Source organism: Oncorhynchus masou, chromosome 8 (assembly GCF_036934945.1).
Source record: "Oncorhynchus masou masou isolate Uvic2021 chromosome 8, UVic_Omas_1.1, whole genome shotgun sequence".
NCBI classification, from domain to species: Eukaryota; Metazoa; Chordata; class Actinopteri; order Salmoniformes; family Salmonidae; genus Oncorhynchus; species Oncorhynchus masou.
The window spans coordinates 14,762,388-14,786,008 of NC_088219.1; the positions used below are offsets into that span (position 1 = coordinate 14,762,388).

A 23,621-nucleotide genomic window follows, 5' to 3' on the forward strand; every position below is an offset into this window, starting at 1 on the left:
GATATAGAGTATGTCTGGATACATGCAACTCCATAATATAGAGTATGTCTGGATACATGCAACTCCAGGGGGGGGGGGGGTTCGCCCAGGGAGCCATACAACCTAGAACTGCCACTGCTTACCAGTGTGTTTCCCTGTGCTCTAGTTTTTGTTTTTTCTTAGTCTTCCCAGTTCTGACCTTTCTGCCTGTCCTGACCTTGATCCCGTCCTGTACCTGTCTGACTCTGATTTGGATTACGACTCTTTGCCTGCCTTGACTTACCTTTTGCCTGCCCCTTGTACAGTAATAAACTCTCACACTCGTACAATCCACCTCTTGTGTCTGCATCTGGGTCTTAGCCTGAGCCGTGATAGGTGAATATTTCCAGACATACTGTCACGTCCTGGCCATAGAGGGCTTTTTATTCTCTATTTTGGTTAGGCCAGGGTGTGAGTAAGGTGGGCATTCTATGTTATTTTTTCTATGTTTTTAAATTTCTTTGTTTTTGGCCGGGTATGGTTCTCAATCAGGGACAGCTGTCCGTCGTTGTCTCTGATTGAGAACCATACTTACGTAGCTCTTGCCCACATGGGTTTTGTGGGTAGTTGCTTTCTGTTTTTGTGTCTGCACCAGACAGAATTGTTTTGGTTGTCATTCAGTGTTCGGTTCTATTAAATAATGATGAACACGCACCACGCTGCACCTTGGTCCTCACCTTCTTCAACCAATAGCCGTTACACATACTCTATACCATGAATGTGCAATTGACAGCCCCTTTTGTAGGCCTTCCCCCCCAAAAAGAAAAAACACCTAGTTGGTGTGTCAACTTACTATGGTGCAATTTCAAAATGTGTTTTTCTATTGCTATGTGAGCGTCATGAATACGCAGGGAGTCAGGAGAGTTTAATAACAATAACAATGATGAAAGGCAAATGAACAAACCAGAAGATGCATACTGAACATGAAAGCAAACCCATACTGTCTGATGACTGAGGCTACTGAGGGCTAAATAAAAGGAAGGTAATGAAGGTGATGATGTGTGTAATGATGGGGAGCAGGTGTGTGTAGTGATGGGGAACAGGTGTGTGTAATGATGAGGGGCAGGTGTGTAATAATGGGGACAGGTGTGTGTAATAATGGGGGGCAGGTGTATGTAATGATGTGGAGAAGGTGTGTGTAATTATGGGGAACAGGAGTGTGTAATAATGGTGAGCAGGTGTGTGTAATGATGGGGAGCAGGTGTGTGCAATCAAGAGATGCTAACCGAATCGGTGCAGCCAGCTGGTTTCTTCACGCATCGCGCCGACAGAAACAAACCTCTTTCTGGTAAGAAGAGGGGTGGGGGCGTATGCCTTACGATTAACGAGACGTGGTGTGATCACAACAACATACAGAAACTCAAGTCCTTCTGTTCACCTCACAATCAAAGGTCGACTGCATTATCTACCAAGAGAATTCTCTTTGATTATATTCACAGCTGTATATATTCACAGCCCCCCCCCCCCAGGCAGACACATCAATGGCCCTGAACAATGGCCCTCAATGGCCCTTATTTGACTCTTTGCAAACTGGAAACCACATATCCTGAGGCTGCATTCATTGTAGCTGGGGATTTTAACAAGGCTAATCTGAAAACAAGACTCCCTAAATTGTATCCGCACATCGATTGCGCAACCAGGGCTGGTAAAACCTTGGATCATTGCTATTCTAACTCCCGCGACGCATATAAGGCCCTCCCCTGCCCTCCTTTCGGAAAAGCTGGTCCGACCAATCTGATTCCACGCTTCAAGACTGCTTCGATCACGTGGACTGGGATATGTTCCGCATTGCTTCCAACAACAACATTGACAAATACGCTGATTCGGTGAGCGAGTTCATTAGAAAGTGCATTGACGATGTCGTTCCCATAGCAACGATTAAAACATTCCCAAACCAGAAACCGTGGAGTGATGGCAGCATTCACGTGAAACTGAAAGCACAAACCACTGCTTAACCAGGGCAAGGTGACCGGAAACATGACCGAATACAAACAGTGTAACTATTCCCTCCGCAAGTAGTCACAAAAACCTGAAGGATCTGGAGAAGGTCTGTATGGAGGAGTGGGCCAAAATCCCTGCTGCAGTGTGTGCAAACCTGGTCAAGAACTACAGGAAACGTATTTATTTTATTTTTCTATTTTACCTTTATTTAACCAGGCAAGTCAGTTAAGAACACATTCTTATTTTCAATGACGGCCTGGGAACAGTGGGTTAACTGCCTGTTCAGGGGCAGAACGACATATTTGTACCTTGTCAGCTCAGGGGTTTGACCTCACAACCTTCCGGTTACTAGTCCAACGCTCTAACCACTAGGCTACCCTGCCGTATGATCTCTGTAATTGCAAACAAAGGTTTCTGTACCAAATATTAAGTTCTGCTTTTCTGGTGTATCAAATACTTATATTATGCAATAAAATGCTAATTAATTACTTAAAAATCATACAATGTGATTTTCTGGATTTTTGTTTTAGATTCTGTCTCTCACAGTTGAATTGTACCTATGATAAAAATTACAGACCTCTACATGCTTTGTAAGTTGGAAAACCTGCAAAATTGTCAGTGTATCAAATACTTGTTCTCCCCATTGTAGTTGCTTAAATAAAGTATAATATGCCACTGTAGGCCTACTGGTCTACTTGCTTTAGCCTGTAAGTAAGTATAAAGGTTCTCTATTGATTGTTATCACGTTGTTCTACAGATAAATAACTCATCTCCGCTATCCTCACAACATTGTAAATGTTACTCTTCACTACTTGCCTAACAACGAACAGCTCGTCATGCATAGACAATCACGCACAATCATGCCAAGTTGTATGCTGTTGCAGAATGTTTTTTGTTTTTGAAAGGGCTAAATAAAAAATTATAATATAATTTGTGCAACTTTAAATAACTATTTTTTAAGATCATTTGATTAAAAATAAATTACGATTTAGTTAAAAATGTTAAATGGGCATGAAATTCTGATATTTCATTAAGACAAGTAAAATCATGAACGGATTACATAAATCGGAAACAAAAAATGTATCCTACACCTTGACTTTTCCATTCATAAAATGTGTAGGATAGGCTATTGCCATATTAGGGTTTCCACGGTAAACTATGCAATACTTTATTTCAGTTGTAAGGAATGATTGTCAAATAGATAAATCGCACTTAGTCTGCTAAAATCGCAGGATTCCATTTCTCATGATAACTACTAGAGAGCCACATAGTCTTGAAAAAAAATGTGGCGTCCCCCATGTACTTACCACAAACGCCTCATTTGTAAAGGTCGGCGTATTGTACATTGCTCTCTGTTTCTCTTTTTATGTAATGGCATTAGCACAGTGTACATGATCCCAATTCTAAGACAGTGACAGTTTGAAAAAACTAAAAACTAGATTGTGATGATTTATAGGGACATTGAACCATGTTGCGCGCCGTAGTTTAAAAAGTCTGTGGATTGTGCTCAAATGAAAAAGTAATACCTTAATTCCTCCATCTTTATGCACCTTTTCCATTGAGATCTGCTGTGGGTGACTTCATCCCATATTGATGGTCCAATGCAACTGTTTTTTTTTAAATCTCTCAAACACCTAGCTTGCCTGCTCCCTAGCAAGCTGCTCTATCCACACTGATTGGTGAAGTCATTTAATGAGCTAAATGGAAAAAACTGTTGATTTCACAGGTTGAAAAAGGAACCGGAAGGAACAATATAAACCTGTACTTTTTTGGTAGTTCGAACTGGTTCCGAACTTTATTTTGCTGGTAGGAACAGTAAAACGTAACAAAAAAAATGGTGTTTCTGTTCAGAACAAAACGATTGGAAAATTATTTTAGGAACTCTCTTTGTTATTTGTCTACTGCCTTTACTGACTGGGGATGGTTGGACTCTGCTGCTGTTAAAACTGTGGAGTTATTTTATGCAACAGTTACTGTCCTTGTCTTTGCGCTTGTCTAATATCTAATCTTTCTTGTCTCAGAATTATTACAAAATATGATCTCTTTGACCGACTGTCACCATGCAGCATACCAGCAATAATTGTTCCAAAAAGTCAGTTATTTGCCAATCTTAATCCCCTCCCACAATCCCCAACACACACACACACACACACACACACACACACACACACACACACACACACACACTAACCCCTTCACTCACATTAAAATATAACCAATCAAGACGTTGGGACATCTGTATATACAAAAGAACACTAAGTGTGTGCCTGTGTGTATGATGATGGTGTATGATGGTGTTGACTCTCCAGTGGACAAGGGATTAATGCCACACAGCAAGGACTCTCCTTTTCCCTCAGCGGTCCATGGAAAGAGTAGTTAAGACCTCGAGCGGTTTAACTGAGCAGGTTATAATCCAGAAAGAGTCTATTTCCTCAGAAAAGCCATAGAAATTCCTGAGCAGATTAACTAACAATGCGTAGCAAAAGCACTGTTTCTTTCCTGGTTAGATTTTTTGGCTGTTGTTAAAGGGAACTTTTTAAATATAATGTAACATATTGAAGTGAATGGTCTGAATGGACTCCATGGAATCTTGGTCTCTCTCTGAAAAAAAACTCTTGCTGTGAAGGCTGTGTTTGTTCACAGTAGGATGCTTGCTAAAATCTGGACTTTTCTTCAACAAAGGCAAGGCTGGTGCATAACGGAATCTATATAACAGCTTTTGTGTCTCAAGTGAAGTATTTGATTTATTTTGAAGTCAAACCTTTTAGATGTACTTTGTCCATATGTTCTATAATGGGAACGAACAGGTATGTTACCATCTCTACTTCCACTGGATATTCTTTTCTGAGGTATTATTTTTGCACATAATCTGATTATAAAAGAATAAGAGTAAACATCACATCACAATGAAAATGATTGCAAGTATTGATATACTTCTTCCCATTAAATGTGCTTCTGTGCTTATTTCACAGGTACAAGTCTCATCAAGTGGAGAACAACATTTTTTAAACGTGTTTTTTTAACTTGAGTGTTTTTACTCGCTGGCATTTTTAGACGTGCTACAAAAGACGTTGGCAAGTGGAGAATCACATTCCTTGCTTCAGCAACTTCTCTTCTCAAGCAAACACACTTCTAGTTGTGTCTCACAGCCATGGCCTTTGGAGACCTTCTAGAACAGGTGGGCAGCACGGGCCGCTTTCAGGTCCTGCATGTCACCTTGCTCTGTATGCCCATCCTTATGATGGCCAGTCATAATCTGTTGCAGAACTTTGTGGCCTCAGTACCCCCCCACCACTGCAGTGTGCACAGGAACCTGTCCCTGTCCAGTCTGAGCCCGGAGCAGGTTCTGCTGCTCACCGTGCCCCAGGACATTAAGAACAGCAGGCCGGCGAGATGCCTGCGCTATGCTGCGCCCCAGTGGCAGCTCCTGTCAGAGAATGGGACCTACAGTCCAAGGTGAAGCGAGACAGTAGTAATGATACTGAAGACTTTCTAGATGCTGAGCTGCAAGGCTGTAAAGATGGATGGGAGTACAGCATGACAGAGATGAGTTCCACAATTATCTCTGAGGTAACAATCATGGATACGGTTTACGTAGTAGTTTTACATGCGTCCAAACAAACATTTGAAAGAGATCAACGGCAAAAATAATTGTGGACGTGTTTAAGGATATGTTTCAAACTGTCAGTTATATGTATTTTTGTCTTTTTCTCTTGTCAGTGGGACTTGGTCTGCGATCTTCGCTCGTTGAAGCAGATGGGACAAACCATTTATATGGGAGGGGTGCTTGTGGGAGCTGTAATCTTTGGGGGACTGTCGGACAGGTACCACTTTGCTTTTCTTATTAAATAGATCCTCAGATCTCGATTGTCAGATCATTTCTGTTTTTCTGTTTCAATACTAAGGCCTGGTTTCTCTCGTTGATATTTTTGTTGGCTTATCTCAGACAAGGCCTCTTCTGCAAATACAGGTCTCGAAAATAGTGGACGTATGCAGCTGCATCAGTTATTCAGATACTACACATGGTATTGTACTCTTCAGGGATTAATGCCAGAGGTCTCCTCTGTACCCACTCTCTCTCTCTCTACGTTCTGTCTCAGATTTGGACGGCGTTTCCTGCTGCTAATCTCCAACCTGTTGATGGCAGTGGGAGGGACGTGTGCTGCCTTCTCCACCTCATTCTCCGTCTTCTGCCTCTTCCGCTTCATCACTGGCATGGCCCTTTCTGGCCTGGGGCTCAACTCCTTCTCTCTCAGTACGTTACAGGAAGGGCTGGGTAGGCAGTGGGCACTGCAGGCTAAGGTGGGAAATGCTCAAGAAGAGAGAGGCCCACCCACCATGTAATTACTCTTTCCGTCTCTCTGTTTCTCTCTCCTCTAGTTGTGGAGTGGATTCCCACAAGAGTGAGGACAGTGGTGGGTACAGGGACAGGCTACTGTTACACAATGGGTCAGCTGATCCTGGCAGTAGTAGCCTACTTCATTCGGGACTGGCGCTGGCTAACGCTGGCTGTCTCCGTACCTTTCTACATCACCTTCCTCTACTCATGGTGAGACCCAAAGGATTGGAGCAGCCATGACACTTTACCTAGTAAGGCTATTTGATTATAACATGTTGTCTACCACATATGACTTGTGCAGGTGGTTCCTGGAGTCTGCAAGATGGCTCGTCCTGAACAGAAAGTCTGAGCAAGCAGTCAAAAATCTCAAAATAGTGGCCCGAATCAATGGACGCCGTGAAGAGGGTGAAAGAATCAATCTTGAAGTAAGGAACTGTGTGTTAATGTGTGTGTGTGTGTGTGTGTACCTGCACTTACAGTTAAAGTCGGAAGTTTACAGACACTTAGGTTGTAGTCATTAAAACTTGTTTTTCAACCACTCCACAAAATTCTTATTAACAAACTATAGTTTTGGCAAGTTGGTTATTACATCTACTCTGTGCATGACACAAGTAATTTTTCCAACAATTGTTTACAGACAGATTATTTCACTTATAATTCCAGTGGGTAAGAAGTTCACATACACTAAGTTGACTGTGCCTTGAAACAGCTTGGAAAAATTCTGGAAAATTATGTTATGGCTTTAGAAGCTTCTGATAGGCTAATTGACATCATTTGAGTCAATTTAGAGGTGTACCTGTGGATGTATTTCAAGACCTACCTTCAAACTCAGTGCCTCTTTCCTTGACATCATGGGAAAATCAAAAGAAATCAGCCAAGACCTCAGAAACAAATTGTAGACCTCCACAAGTCTAGTTCATCCTTGGGAGCAATTTCTAAATGCCTGAAGGTACCACGTTCATATGTACAAACAATAATACGCAAGAATAAACACCATGGGACCAAGCAGCAGACATACCGCTCAGGAAGGAGACACGTTCTGTCTCCTAGAGATGAACGTACTTTGGTGCGAAAAGGGCAAATCAATCCCAGAACAACAGCAAAGGACCTTGTGAAGATCCAGGTACAAAACTATCTATATCCACAGTAAAATGAGTCCTATATCGACATAACCTGAAAGGCCGCTCAGCAAGGAAAAAGCCACAGCTCCAAAACCGCCAAAAAAAAAAAAAAAAAAAAAACAGACTACGGTTTACAACTGCACATGGGGACAAAGATCGTACTCTTTGGAGAAATGTCCTCTGGTCTGATGAAACAAAAATAGAACTGTTTGGTCATAATGACCATCGTTATGTTTTGAGGAAAAAGGCGAGGCTTGCAAGCTGAAGAATACCATCCCAACCGTGAAGCACGTGGGTGGCAGCATCATGTTGTGAGGGTGCTTTGCTGCAGGAGGGACTGGTGCACTTCACAAAATAGATGGCATCATGAAGTAGCAAAAATTATGTGGATATATTATGCAACATCTCAAGACATCAGTCAGGAAGTTAAAGCTTGGTCGCAAATGGGTCTTCCAAATGGACAATGACCCCAAGCATACTTCCAAATTTGTTTCAAAATGGCTTAAGGTCAACAAAGTCAAGGTATTGGAGTGGCCATCACAAAGCCCTGACCTCAATCCTATAGAACATTTGTGGGCAGAACTGAAAAAGTGTGTGCAAGCAAGGAGGCCTACAAACCTGACCCAGTTACACCAGCTCTGTCAGGAGGAATGGCCCAAAATTCACCCAACTTATTGTGGGAAGCTTGTGGAAGGCTACCTGAAACGTTTCACCCAAGTTAAACAATTTAACCTATTGAGTGTAGGGGGCAGTATTTTGATGTTTAGATGAAAAACATACCCAAATGAAACTGCCTATTTCTCAGGCCCAGAATCTAGAATATGCATATAATGATAGAAAACACTCTAAAGTTTCCAAAACTGTCAAAATGTTGTCTGTGAGTATAACAGAACTGATATTGCAGGTGAAAACCTGAGGAAAATCCACCAGGATGTGCTGTTTTTCCTGAAACCTCTCTGTTCCATTGCATGCCTTCCCTCCATTTAAAGGGATATCAACCAGATTCCTTTCTCTATGGCTTTCACATGGTGTGAACAGTCTTTAGACATAGTTTCAGGCTTTTATTCTGAAAAATGAGCGAGAAAGATCACATCGTGTCAGTGGATGGCTGGGTGCCAGCAGAATTTTGCATACGCAACAGTTTGGAGCAGATATTTTCTCTCTCTCTCTCCTATTGAAAAAGCTAAGGTCCGATTGAAATATTATCGATTATTTATTGTAAAAACAAACTGAGGATTGATTATAAAAAACATGTTTGACATGTTTCTACGAACTTTCTACGAACTTTACGGACACTATTTGGCCCGTCGTGACCGCTCGAGCCTGTGGATTTCAGAACAAAACTCACCAACCAAATGGATTGGATTTTGGATATAAAAATAATCTTTATCGAACAAAAGGAACATTTATTGTGTAACTGGGCGTCTCGTGAGTGCAAACATCCGAAGATCATTAAAGGTAAGCGATTCATTTTATTGCTTTTCTGACTTTCATGACCAATCTACTTTGCTGCTAGCTGTTTGTAATGTTTCGTCTGCTGAGAGAGATGTCCTCACATAAACGCTTGGTTTGCTTTTGCTGTAAAGCTTTTTTGAAATCTGACATGCCAGGTGGATTAACAACTGGCTAAGCTGTGTTTTGCTATATTGCACTTGTGATTTCATGAAAATTAAATATTTTTAGTCATTTAATTTGAATTTGGCGCTCTGCAATTCAGTGGATGTTGACAAAAATGATCCCGCTAAAGGAATGGGTGCACCAAGAAGTTTTAAAGGCAATGCTACCAAATTTGAATTGAGTGTATGTAAACTTCTGACCCACAGGGAATGTGATAAAATAAATCAAATTTGAAATAAATCATTCTCTCAAATATTATTCTGACATTTCACATTCTTAAAATAAAGTGGTGATCCTAACTGACAGGGAATGTTTACTCAGATTAAATGCCAGGAAATGTGTTAAACTGAGTTCAAATGTATTTGGCTGAGGAACATGTCCATTTCTGACTTCAACTGTATGTGAAAGCACTCAGTACTGTCTCTGTGCATCCAGATGCTGCAGGATTCCATGAAGAAGGAAATGTCCTGCTCACAGGGTTCCTACTCTGTAGTAGACCTGCTCCGCACGCCCACCATGAGGAACATCACCATCTGTCTCAGTGCAGTCTGGTGCGTCTTCTCTACTTCCGCCTTTCACTATGACAAAGTGCTGCCCAAAAACCCCTTCTAAATGAAATGATCATGACACCCACTTTGACATTCTTTAAGGTTCTCCACCAGCTTCGCCTACTATGGTCTATCTATGGATCTGCAAAAGTTTGGCGTGGACATCTACTTGATTCAAGTGATATTCGGAGCGGTGGACATCCCTGCCAAAGTAGTGGTTACAGTGTCCATGAGTATATTTGGGCGACGGCCCTCACAGTGCGCTGCACTCATATTGTCTGGAGTCACCATTTTGATCAACATATTGGTGCCATACGGTGAGATGGTTTTGCCTGTGTCGGGTGTCATTGTGCTCTTTTTGGATGTCATGGCTAACAGCACTGGTGTGCTTTCATTGTTGTCTGTTGTTGTTATCGCTTCCATTCAGAAAAACAGACAGTGCGCACCACTCTAGCCGTGCTGGGTAAGGGGTGCCTGGCCGCGTCATTCAACTGCTGCTACCTCTACTCTGGAGAGCTGTACCCCACCATCATCCGGTAATTCCAACTCTACCAATGACACCCATCACGCACAGGATGTTTCAGTTGACTATAGTATTCCAATACTGACTGTAAAACCTATGTGTTTTTATATGTAATATTTTTACCTGTTCATTAGCATTAGGCAATATATGTGATGAAGATTAATGCAAATGGGGAAAAATGTTCAGGTGTCTGATGAAATTTGATAGTTGGGGATTCTCTTCTGTGCCCCAGGCAGAATGGCATGGGCTGGGTGTCCATGATGGCTCGTGTAGGAGCGATGGTGGCCCCCATGGTGCTGCTCCTTGGGGAGGCTGTCCCGTGGCTGCCTGGCTTCATCTATGGGGTAGCCCCCATCTTAAGTGGGGTGGTCGCCATCTATCTGCCAGAAACACTTGGTGCACCACTACCCGACACTATTCAGGATGTGGATGAGAGGTAAGTCGAGACACAGACTCAAGAGCAGTAGAATATTGAACACTGTACCAGGAGTAGTAAAGTGAGAATGACTCCCAACTGCAAACTAGCTTCCTTTATTTTCTTTCTTTCAGAAGTTGCAAGAAAACAATCCTCAATGCCTCGCCCAAGAAGGACGAGCTGGACATGGTAGATACCCATAATACCCTGTTCAAGGAAGCTGCCTGAAGACTCATCAAATGTTACTGACCTTGCCTGTATAGTCTAAATAGATACTACAGTTGCTTGCTCTACAGTTTTTTCACAACGACTGTAAGGTAGCAATCAATATTGTAACTGGTCCACTGGTGTAGGAGGAAATTACCATGATTTGTTTTGGAAGACTGATGAACTATGAGCTACGTAGAATAATGAAATGATCTGCTGTGGTACACTGTGGTCTGTTTAACATTTAATATTTCAATAGTAAAACATGAATTAATGCTAGATTGTGAGTAAATAAATATATGCTACAGTATATTGTGTATTCTAACTACAACTTTATTTACATCTTTCTATGGGCCAGGCCTATATTTTTATGTTCTATACTAGTATGCATTCCTTAAAATAATGACAAAGTTATCCTCACCTTCTATCAGTATGATCAGTATGAATGGTCTTAGCCATGTGGCTATGTTGTTTGTGACTGTGGCACAATTTCCGTTACAGTCCAAGAAACTGGTCATCTTGACTGGGCATGGTATTTGTAGCTGGAATCGGTTTGTGTAGCTTAGGCCTACAGTATATCAGGTAGAAAATAAAATGTCAGATGTTGTCCTGTCTCCGTATTTTCCTAGAAAACGGGGAGGGGAAAATGCAATCATATCACCTAAATAAAAGATGCTACACATGGTCAGTGATTACAAGATCAGAAGAAGATCAGATAGATACATAACATAACTTTTTTTTAAGACATGATGCCCAGAAAGTGCAAAGTTGCGTATGTGGGGCTACAACACCCCTAACCTACATTGAACATGCTTTTTAAGTCCAGGACTCGTGTAGGCTTATTTTGGTCCAATAAAAAAATAAAGATTAGAAAAACTCCCTAAAAAATGTCCCTATGGTTCAGACTTTAAGCAAAGGGTATAGAATTGAATCTCGTTGAGAACGCAATTATTTAAATTTGGCAAAAACAAGTTGGTCTCAAAAGAGTGTTCTCACTGCCAATGAAAAGGGGAGTATCCTAGTATGTACAGTACCAGTCAACAGTTTAGACACACCTACTCATTCAAGGGTTTTTCTTTATTTTTACTATTCTCTACATTGTACAATAATAGTGAAGATATCAAAACTACGAAATAACACATGGAATCATGTAGTAACCAAAAAAAGTGTTAAATAAATCTACATTTATTTTATATTTGAGATTCTTCAAATAGCCACCTGTCACGCCCTGACCTTAGAGATCCCTGTTTATTCTCTATATTTTGGTTAGGTCAGGGTGTGACCAGGGTGGGTACTCTAGTTTTTGTATATATATGTTTTATTTTTCTTTGTTGGCCTAGTATGGTTCCCAAACAGAGGCAGCTGTCTATCGTTGTCTCTGATTGGGGATCATACTGAGGCAGCCCTTTTTCCCACCTTCAGTTGTGGGATTTTGTCTTTGTTTGGTTGCATGTATTTTTACACGACGAACCTGTTGGTTCATTGTATTGTTTCTTTTTTTTGCTGGTTCACATTTCAATAAAATATGATTAACTCAAATCACGCTGCGCCTTGGTCTACCCTTAACGACGAACGTTATACCACCCTTTGCCTTGATGACAGCTATGCACACTCTTGGCATTCTCTCAACCAGCTTCATGCAGCTGGAATGCATTTCAATTAACAGTTGTGCCTTGTTAAAAGTTAATTTGTGGAATTTCTTTCCTTAATGCGTTTGAGCCAATCAGTTGTGTTGTGACAAGGTAGGGGGTATACAGAAAATAGCGCTATTTGGTAAAAGACCAAGTTCATATGATGGCAAGAACAGCTCAAATAAGCATAAGTCCATAATTACTTTAAGAAATAAAGGTCAGTCAATCCAGAACATTTCAAGAACTTTGAAAGTCTCTTCAAATCAGTTGCAAAACCATCAAACGCTATGATGAAACTGGCTCTCACGAAGACCACCACTGTAAAGAAAGACCAAGAGTTACCTCTGCTGCAGAGGATACATTCATTAGAGTTACCAGCCTCATAAATTGCAGCCCAAATAAATGCATCTGAGTTCAAGTAACAGACACATCTCAACATCAACTGTTCAGAGGAGATTGCGTGAATCAGGCCTTCATGGTCGAATTGCTACAATGAAACCACGAGTAAAGGACACCAATAAGAAGAAGAGACTTGCTTGGGCCAAGAAACACGAGCAAAGGACATTAGACTTGTGGAAATCTGTCCTTTGGTCTGATTGGTCCAAATTTGAGATTTTTGGTTCCAACCACCGTGTCTTTGTGATTAGGTGAACGGATGATCTCTGCATGTGTGGTTGTGTGGTTCCCACCGTGAAGCATGGCAAAGGAGGTGTGATGGTGTGGGGGTACTTTGCTGGTGACCAGCATGGCTACCACAGCATTCTGCAGCGATACGCCATCCCATCTCGTTTGCACTTAGTGGGACTATCATTTGTTTTTCAACAGGACAATGACCCAACACACCTCCAGGCTGTGTATGGGCTATTTGACCAAGAAGGAGAGTGATGGAGTAAGGCATCAGATGACCTTGCCTCCACAATCACCCGACCTCATCCCAATTGAGATGGTTTGGGATGAGTTGGACCACAAAGTGAAGGAAAAGCAGCCAACAAGTGCTCAGCATAAGTGGGAACTCATTCATGACTGTTGAAAAAGCATTCCAGGTGAAGCTGGTTGAGAGAATGCCAAGAGTGTGCAAAGCTGTCATAAAGGCAAAGGTTGGTTACTTTGAAGAATCTAAAATATATGTTGATTTGTTTAACACTTTTTTGGTTACTACATGATTCCATATGTGTTATTTCATAGTTTTGATGTCTTCACTATTGTTCTACAATGTAGAAAATAATAAAAATAAAGAAAAACCATTGAATGAGTAGGTGGGTCCAAACTGTTGACTGGTACTGAATATACATAGCTAACCAGGTGGAGCTGAAAACACCTGCCCTGGATGATGGGTCGTCACTGCTCATTCACTAACATTTCATCTTCAAAACTCAATCTGACATAGAGCTCACTGTTTGCACTTGACAACAAACTTTTTCAACACACCTCCTCCTTCTTTTCCACCATCTTCAACCGATTCAGATTCAACCTCTGCCTCCCTCATTCTCTTCAACCCCTCTTCCTCTCTTTCTTGCCACCTCAAGTGACGCCATGTTTACTGCCACTCCATAATCTCTGAAAAGACATTCATTCGCACACCGGTAGTCGTCTGGTATGATAACTACTACTCCCATAATGCCCTTGGGAAATCACAGAATTACCTCCTTGGCCTATCAACTCTGTTGTCACTAGTTACCACACCCACAAATGTCAAAATTCGCTATATCGTAAAAGTTCATGAATGTATTTCGTTGCTTTTGGTCTTCATTTAAGGTTAGGTATATGGTTATGTTTATAAATCTGATTTTAAGAAGGTCAATTATAGAAATAGGTGGGGTTTAGCCATAATTATGACTTTGCCGATCTGGTCACGAGTAACAACCGATCATCACCGCAACCCACTTCCCGACCATTAAAGAACATTGCACTGCTGGGACCCATGATCACCCAGAGGGCCAGTGTCTTCACCAGACCGGCTAAAGACCCTCTCGGCCCTTCCGTAAGTAGTTAACTTTACCTGTGGTCGTGAAACAGACAAGAAGCTCGTAGCTGTTGAGGCATAAGAAGCCATGTTGCCTGCTAGATAATGTTAGCTACCTAACTGATAGCTGAAGATGTTTAGCTTTGACTTTAGTTTGTCGTAGCTAGCCAGCTAATTCAGCTGTGGTGGGGTAATATTGCGATGACACGAGTATTGCATAGATTTGTTTTATTTTAGCTAAACATCAATTGAACAGAGTTGAACTAGAAGGTCACATTAGACAGTTAACGTCAGCTAACTGTAGGTCAGTTCATGACAGGCTGGTTAGGCTACTATGGCAAACTAACGTTAGGTAGCTGATATATATAAAATTATTTTTTTACCTTTTATTTAACTAGGCAAGTCAGTTGATAACAGATTCTTATTTACAACGACGGCCTAACCCGGATGACACTGGGCCAATTGTGCGCCGCCCTATGGGACTCCCAATCACGGCCGGTTGTGCTACAGCATGGAATCGAACCAGGCTCTGTAGTGACGCATCTAGCCTTAGACAGCTGCGCCACTCGGGGGCCCAGATCGCGGGATTTCGGACCTATTCCTGTTTTGTGTCTTCCTTTTAAAAATACATCTAATTTAGCAACTTTCCTATCAATGTAAAACTATCTTTCTTTTTACGATAATAACTTTTGTTGGTGTGATAATCTGCAAGGTCGTGTTAGCTATGTAGCTAGCTAACATGGCTAACCATTGATTTATCAGCAACACCACAGGGCAGTGATCAGGCGAATATCCATGACAGGGGCATTGTAGTTATGCCCCTGAATACATGTGTTGGGTCTATCCAGTGAACTGAAATTCTCAGAACAGAGATGGAAATGTAGCTAAATAGCTGCACTTAAATATCGTTTTGCAGGTCAGGAATGTCCATATAGCCTTTTCCATCTGACATGATTCCTTGTACCACATGACATTGAGAAGTAATCATCTGTTCTACACTTTTGAACATTCTCATTCTGTAACATTACACAACACCCTCAACATAGCACCATGCCATGAATAACCTAGTCCTGTTTACTTACTACCATCCTTTCTATAGGAGAACATCATCGGACTGGGACTGTTCGCACTGGCTATCCTGGGACCTTCCAGTTGGATTCTCACCAACATTGAGGACTACAAGAAGAAAGATTAACTTAACATGGACTCATGTTAATGGATGTTCCGTACATTCTCTACTTATTCAAGACCCTCCTGGGACCATCATTACTTCACGAACTCTGTGGAACAAATCCCCAACCTCCATGAACTACCACTCCATCCCCACTTTACTCTCCTCACTCCTAGTTTACTCTTCAGCCCTTTGGAGAACCGTCTGCAAATAGAATGGCTGCACAACATCTCAAGAGTTGTGAATTTTAATTGAACAAGGAGTATGTTACAATAATAAAACATAATTCAACTTTAAATATTCTAGTCTCAAATGTGCCTGTTTGTCAAGTGCCTCTCAATGATGCCAACACCACTCACTAAATGGCCTGGAGAAGAATAAGCTATAAGAGCTGTCTATTTGATTTACTAAGTGTTCTGTTGAAGTTACTATGAATCATTTCACATTCCTGTAAAGAATGTTATTTTTGGGTTACCTTATGATGTGGTAAGAAAGTAGTCTTGGTACTGGTCTTTTTAGCTAACATTCCACCCATTGCTACTCCTGCAAATTACCTAGTGGAATGTTAGTTGAAGACAGCGGTACCCATTCTAGTAAGAATGTACTTTAGCACTGATCTTCAAATGGGTGCATTTCATTCCAGTTTCCACTTTTTTTTTCTATAGGCTTCAAATTTATTGATGCCACTTGCATCCAAAGTGGTAATATAAATTATTTCATTATAAAATGATCAATAGCACCATCTGTTGGCCAATAGCTGCTATTACAACAACATGCTGCAATTGACACTTTTTACCTTTAACTAGGCAAGTCAGTTAAGAACAAATTCTTATTTTCAATGACAGCCTAGAAACAGTGGGTTAACTGCCTTGTTCTGGGATAGAACAACAGATGTTTACCTTGTCAGCTCAGAGATTCAATCTTGCAACCTTTCAGTTACTAGTCCAATGCTCTAACCACTAGGCTACCTGTCACTACAGTGCATTTTTTTTCCACCTTTATGGCTGAAAAGTAGCGCAATTCTGATATTTTGCTCAATTATTGTGTCTGTGCTAAGTCCCTTATGGAGTTCTAATTTGGCTCCATTTCATTTGTTAATGTACCTTAATCTTGAATCTGCATTTGGAAACACTTATCTCCCTCACTAGCTTTAAGCACCAACTGTCAGAGCAGCTCACAGATTACTGCACCTGTACATAGCCCACCTATATTTTTCCCAAACAACTACCTCTCCCCCTACTGTATGTATTTATTTTGCTCCTTTGCACCCCATTATTTCTATCTCTACTTTGCACATTCTTCCACTGCAAATCTACCATTCCAGTGTTTTACTTGCTATATTGTATTTACTTCGCCACCATGGCCTTTTTTTGCCTTTTACCTCCCTTATCTCACCTCATTTGCTCACATCGTATATAGACTTATTTTTCTACTGTATGACTGTAATGTTTGTTTTACTCCATGTGTAACTCTGTGTCGTTGTATGTGTCGAACTGCTTTGCTTTATCTTGGCCAGGTCGCAATTGTAAATGAGAACTTGTTCTCAACTTGCCTACCTGGTTAAATAAAGGTGAAATAAATAAATAAAATTGAAAGTTTGAGTGTCTACAGGGTTGTGCTCTTCTGTTACCCCGAAAAAATACATTTATTTATTGAATATGTGCATCTTGTATTTTTTTATCGCCAATGCTATCAGGTTAAAACAGACAGGAGTCAAATCAATGTTTATTGTTTTAACAATAGTTTAATATAGTTTATGAAGTAATTACTTTAAATGATCATAGTGGAGTAGGAAGTGGAAAATGATTTGATGCATTACTATTAACTCAAATTAGGGCATCAAAGAAACTTGTCAGTGCTGCATCGTTGCCCGGCTGTGCTTTGTCACAGAAAGAAGGAGGGTTGAAAACTTCAGGGTCCTCAACTCCGAGCACCATGTCAAAGAAACTCAGACTGGAGATGGAACAGACAGTAACATAAAAGCCCCCGTCAGGCTGAAAGCATTCAGACATGGGCTCTTTCTCAATGCAGTGTTTCTCAAACAAGACCATAGTCCCTTCATCAGATACTGTATATGACTGTTTCATGATTTACGACTGCAATAACAAAACTGACTAAAATTGGGATTGTGTACCACTTACCTTAGAAGGGTTTGACCCTCAATGTTGTACCACCAGGCATGAACGGGCAGGCAACCAAACTCAGTGAAAGTGAGGAGGTAGTCATCTGTAAGGAGTGTGCATGGACATTATAATAAAATGTGCAGAGATGATACAAACCACTAGCTATGTGAACAGCACACCGATGGATTTATGGCAAGGTTTTGATCATATTTCTTAAGGGAATTTAGCAGTGAATGTAAATAATAGTTGGTAGTTAGTTAGAGGTTTAGAGGTTTTCTAGAGTATTCGTCATTCACTCACCGTGAGGCTCTGCCATTGTTCCTGACCAGTTGTTGACCAGCAGCCCTTCTGCAGGAGCGGAAAGGCTCCCAATGACCACCTGTGATTGGAACTTGGCATCCCTGGGGATCTCCATTGGCTTCCAGGGATCCTTAAAGTGGACCTTCTCACAGGTTTGATTATGGCGGAAGATTTGGTAAGCTATACCCTGAGAAGATGAATAATAGACACGTCTGAATGGTTTAACTTTTTGGATGGAAATGGCCTTCACACTATATCATCATCCAGTACAACCCCCTGAATAACAATGATAATGTAGAGAATATGTGTCTGTAAGATCAAACCTCTGTATAAAGAAGAAGGGTGTCTCTGTAGGTGGTGTGGTTGTCCTGGTCCAGAAGAAGACGGATGTGCAACCTCTCTTCAAAAGCATCATAGGAGAATTTCTCAACACCAAACGTTTTCTCCTTGAGGATCGTCTGTTTGAATGTGTGATAGAAAATACACACATGATAACATTCAGAGTTTATTTTTTTAAAGAAAAGCATGCATGTTTCATTTGAACAGGAAAGCTACAATATCAGGGGATATTTTAGTGCTCATCTCAATTAAATGAAATCCTATTGCAGTATATACACAGTAGCTCTTTTTTTATAGAGTCAAATAAAATCACAGAATGGTTTTGGTTGCCATAAAAACCTAGTACAACTATGAGGAAGAATCTTTCACAGGTATCAAAGTTAGCGGTTTGTAAAAAAAGACAATGTGTAAAGATTTCTCTGGTGAGCTTGATATTTTTTTAAAGACTTACCAGTGCCATACTGCCCTCGACCAAAGGCGGTGATTCTTTAATGTGAAAGACATACATTTGTCATATTGTAGTAATACAAACAGGTAGAAAATGATTTCCCAAATAGAGATGCAATCTGGCATTCTTCATGCTATTTGCGTGTCTAGACTATAGACAATATGTTTAGTGTTATTTGATTCACATCGTGGCGGTGCATTTAGTTGGTTATTCCAAAAGTGTCTCAATAAGGAATTACATTTTTTCTCACTTACTGCATGGATGAGGTCGTTCTGCCAAGCTCCCAACAGCCAGACACAGGCTGATGGAAAATAGAAGGTAGGCTTGCATCGCGTGGTTCTAACGGTGGTCTGACGTGTGCAGTTGTAATGGCAGCAGCTTGCTCTCCTTCAGCTGTCCTCTCTGACTCACCCTCGTCGTCAAGGGGTTCTTATACACACCTCTTTTCATCCAACTCCACCTCTATGTTCTCCCTCTCACTGAGAGAATGGTACAAGGCCAAGCAGAAGGTCATGTGCGAGTCATGAAACATCCATAAAATAAGTAGACTGTGTGTGTGTGTGTGTGTGTGTGTGTGTGTGTGTGTGTGTGTGTGTGTGTGTGTGTGTGTGTGTGTGTGTGTGTGTGTGTGTGTGTGTGTGTGTGTGTGTGTGTGTGTGTGTGTGTGTGTGTGTGTGTGTGTGTGTGTGCGCGTGTGTATGTGTGTGTGTGTGTGTGTGTGTGTGTGTGTGTGTGTGTGTGTTTTGTTTGACAGAACATAAAACCATTTGGGACTTACACATACAGGTGTCCCATGGGCAAGTTTGAGTTTGAGTTTATTTTATTTTTACAGGGACAGTGCACATTAATCAACGTTTCAGTAAAAGTGCCGGTTTTAGCCAGCCGGCTAATTTTCAACTGCAGTCCCTGGGCAGGTTATTAAAAACAATTACAATATAGACAATAGCAACATAGAACAAGCAAGACATAGCAACATAGGACAAGCAAGACGTAGCATACAGACAGAACAACATAGAGCAAAAAACAGCAAGACAAAATTCATAAAAGCAACAAAGTGTTTCCACACCTCACAAGCTACAGACAACAGACAACATGGAAAGCGGCAACACACAGCTAGGGACCATGTTCACAAATCTGATTGACCTTTAGCCATGTCTTCAAGCATTTTGTGAAAGTGTGATATGTGGTGCAGTTATGTGTGTCTGATGGCAGTGTATTCCAGACATGGGAAGCTCTCACAGAGAATGCAGATTTACTAAAGGTGTTTTTCCTTAGGGGAACTATACAGTCACCTCTCATGGCAGACCTTGTGGATCTGCTGCCATATGTCTGGGTTTTCTGTTTAACAAAAATATTGAGTGGAGGGGGAGCCAGGCTATTAAGGATCTTGAATACAAGACATGCGTCAGTGTATTGCACAAGATTTTCCCAACTCAAGAGCTCATGCTTTCTAAGGATGTGACAATGATGATGGCTATTGGGCTTCCTATCAAGCACTTTGAGAGCCTGTTTGTAGACAGACTGAATAGGTTTTAATGTTGTACAGCAAGCTTGGGCCCAACTAGTCAAGCAGTATGTTAAGTGGGGGAGTATCATAGAGTTGAAGTACAGTTTTGCTACCTCTGTAGTCAAACAATTTCGTATAAATCGTTAACAAAGTTAATTACCTTATCTAACCTTGGTACCATGACTGTGGCCCATCTCATGTACACATTAACACAAATAGACCCTAAAAGCAGCAAACAAGCATTTTTAGCAGTAATACTGTGCAATAGTACACACAGACATTCGGTGACAACCTTCTTCAGCGTGTGTATGTTAAATACAATTTTATTAATGTTGCCAAATAATACAAAACAATAAAATGTACATGTACAAATAAAATGTAAAATGTTATCAGTTTTCTTTTATTGGTTTCAATTCTCACAAACACAATGTAACAACCCAGAGTTGGAGAAAAAAAGTCAGTTTGAGAGTAAAAACACTATTTATTTTTTACCTTTATTTAACTAGGCAAGTCAGTTATGAACAAATTCCTATTTTTAATGACGGCCTAGGAACAGTGGGTTAACTGCCTGTTCAGGGGCAAAGCGACAGATTTTGTACCTTGTCAGGTCAGGGGTTTAAACTTGCAACTTTCCGGTTACTAGGCCAACGCTCTAACCACTAGGCTACCCTGCCACCCCAATGTCTTCCATTGTGTTCTTGAGAATTGAAACTAATACAATACAACACAACACAATACAATACACAAACACAGGAAGTGCAATATCATGTCATCCTAGGGGCAATGAACTCTACAATTATAGCTGCTTGTGATAAACCAATACATGAATAAAGTCATAATCGTATACCATTTCTTTTTTAAAGAAATGTGAGTATAAAACGTCATGTGGGCTTGATAAAGTCATTATGGCTTCACTATAAGACACTATTCTGTACAGTATGTTTATCTAGACAATGCATTGGAGCTACTCTCGTTTCAGATCCTTTCATCTATCTTCTTTATTGAAAGGTTTACCTTTAGGCAATACATTTATGTGATTAGTAGAATGTGTACATTGAGTACACAAAACATTAAGAACATCTGCTCTTTCCATGACATAGACTGACCAGGTGAACGCTATTGATGCCGGGGGGGCTTAACTTGGTTCATTGAGCTCTAGGGAATCCTTGTGGCTGGCCAGGCACCTGTAGGCTGACTTCAGTCTTCAGTTGAACAGTGTTTCCTCTAACACATTGGTGCAGCTGGCTTCCGGGTTAAGCGGGCGGGTGTTAAGGAGCGATGCTTGGCGGGTCATGTTTCGGAGGATGCATGACTCGACCTTTGCCTCTCCCAAGCACGTTGGGGAGTTGCAGTGATGAGACAAGATTGAAATTGGGAGAAAAAAATAAAACATTTTTTTTTTAATTAGGATTTTTACGCCTTGAGACAATTGAGACATGGATTGTGTAAGTGTGTCATTTAGAGGGTGAGTGGGCAAGACAAAATATTTAAGTATCTTTGAACGGGGTATGGTAGTAGTTGCTAGGCACACTGGTTTGTGTCAAGAACTGCAACGCTCAATATTTTCCTGTGTGTATCAAGAACGTCCACCACCCAAAGGACATCTAGCCAACTTGACACAACTGTGGGAAGCATTGGAGTCAACATGGGTCAATGCTTTTGACACCTTGTAGAATCCATACCCCGAAGAATTGAGGCTGTTCTGAGGGCATCTCAATATTATGAAGGTGTTCCTAATATTTGGTATACTCAGTGTATATTGGAGTTTGGGCTCTATGGTTACTCTTAATGACAATATGCTCATTCCTGGGAAAAAGACTAAGTGGGAAGGCATGCACTATTGCATAGTATTACTGCAAAAAATTATTGTTTGCTGCCCTTAGGGTCTATTTGTGTTAATGTGTACAGGAGATGGGCCACAGTCATGATACCTCGTGTATGTTTCTGCATTCTCCAAAAATGCTAGCCAGAGGGTTTGAGTTATTCTCTGATTCATCGCTTGTACTGATACTATGGTTTATTAATGGAGGAGATGAAGGTACATTGCACAGTACTGATGGTTTTCTTTCAACTGAAATTGAGTGGAGGTTATGGAGCAGGGAGGTTGTTAGGAATGTCTCCATGCCTTTGAACAACCTTTATATTGTCTAGGGGTTGTTTGAGTAGTTTATCATGACATATTGTATGAATTCTTTTCCTGCAGTCGAATCACCAGAAGCGCCCTCTAGTGGCCCCTTGGGTGCGATTGTATTAATATTTAAAATAATTTCATAATAAACATTATAACATTATTTAACAGTCAAACAGGCACTCAGCCAGCCAAATCTCAAGTGAAGATCTTTATCAGCCTCTCTCCCCTCCAACACAAGGCCATTAACCACATAGGTCAATGTCAAAAGCGCACAAAAACTGAGAACCTCAACTGATGAAAACTGAGAACCTCAACTCTGAGAACTGCTTTTTCCAATACAAACAAAGTTACCAACTTTAAACGTGGATTAAAAACAATACAGATATATTTTCCTTGCTCACATGTCAACCATTGGAACCCATGCACATCCGGTTTGATCACAACAATACATTTTCCAATAAACCACCAATAAGCCATTGGTTAAAAAACAGTTGCTGTTCTGTTGCGCTTTGAGCTACTGGCGTTCTGTGCTTTTGTATTGATCTGGTTAACTATTGGATATGTCTTTGTATTGATCTGGTTAACTATTGGATACGTCTTTGTATTGATCTGGTTAACTATTGGATACATCTTTGTATTGATCTGGTTAACTATTGGATACGTCTTTGTATTGATCTGGTTAACTATTGGATACGTCTTTGTATTGATCTGGTTAACTATTGGATACGTCTTTTGTATTGATCTGGTTAACTATTGGATACGTCTTTGTATTGATCTGGTTAACTATTGGATACGTCTTTGTATTGATCTGGTTAACTATTGGATACGTCTTTTGTATTGATCTGGTCCTGTGTGGCTCAGTCGGTAGAGCATGGCGCTTGCAACGCCAAGCGTCGTGGGTTCGATTCCCACTGGGGCCACCCATATGTAAAAGTAGTGGCCCCAGCCGACTTGTAAGTCGCTTTGGACAAAAGCGTCTGCTAAATGGGATATATTATATTATTGATCTGGTTAACTATTGGATACGTCTTTGTATTGATCTGGTTAACTATTGAATACGTCTTTGTATTGATCTGGTTAACTATTGGATACGTCTTTGTATTGATCTGGTTAACTATTGGATACGTCTTTGTATTGATCTGGTTAACTATTGGATACGTCTTTGTATTGATCTGGTTAACTATTGGATACGTCTTTTGTATTGATCTGGTTAACTATTGGATACGTCTTTTGTATTGATCTGGTTAACTATTGGATACGTCTTTGTATTGATCTGGTT

At 40.7% G+C, this 23,621-nt stretch overlaps 2 protein-coding genes, 1 long non-coding RNA gene and 1 other non-coding gene across 4 annotated transcripts; 3 read left to right on the forward strand and 1 right to left on the reverse strand.

The window, feature by feature from the left end:
* The first annotated feature begins 4,231 nt into the window (after positions 1-4,231).
* Positions 4,232-12,262, forward strand: slc22a6l (solute carrier family 22 member 6, like). Its single transcript, XM_064971189.1, is given in 12 exon segments — positions 4,232-4,766; positions 4,932-5,410; positions 5,413-5,529; positions 5,680-5,783; positions 6,060-6,214; positions 6,340-6,508; positions 6,600-6,723; positions 9,472-9,587; positions 9,687-9,901; positions 10,012-10,120; positions 10,340-10,543; positions 10,657-12,262. Coding segments are annotated over 11 exon segments (1,707 nt in total). The 5' UTR covers positions 4,232-4,766; positions 4,932-5,110; the 3' UTR covers positions 10,751-12,262.
* A 1,790-nt stretch (positions 12,263-14,052) lies between these two features.
* LOC135544155 (uncharacterized) lies at positions 14,053-15,792 on the forward strand. Its single transcript, XR_010456303.1, has 2 exons — positions 14,053-14,341; positions 15,423-15,792. It is a non-coding gene; the product is annotated as an uncharacterized LOC135544155 (long non-coding RNA).
* A 1,420-nt stretch (positions 15,793-17,212) lies between these two features.
* Positions 17,213-19,129, reverse strand: epdl2 (ependymin-like 2). The gene is made up of 6 exons (XM_064971567.1): positions 18,959-19,129; positions 18,708-18,742; positions 18,241-18,375; positions 17,918-18,104; positions 17,636-17,720; positions 17,213-17,447 (listed from the first exon to the last, which is right to left on the reverse strand). The coding sequence occupies exons 1-6, from the start codon at positions 19,032-19,034 to the stop codon at positions 17,321-17,323; spliced, it is 645 nt and encodes a 214-aa protein (XP_064827639.1). The 5' UTR covers positions 19,035-19,129; the 3' UTR covers positions 17,213-17,320.
* A 4,057-nt stretch (positions 19,130-23,186) lies between these two features.
* Positions 23,187-23,262, forward strand: trnaa-ugc (transfer RNA alanine (anticodon UGC)). The gene has a single exon. It is a non-coding gene; the product is annotated as a tRNA-Ala (tRNA).
* The last annotated feature ends 359 nt before the right edge of the window (positions 23,263-23,621 follow it).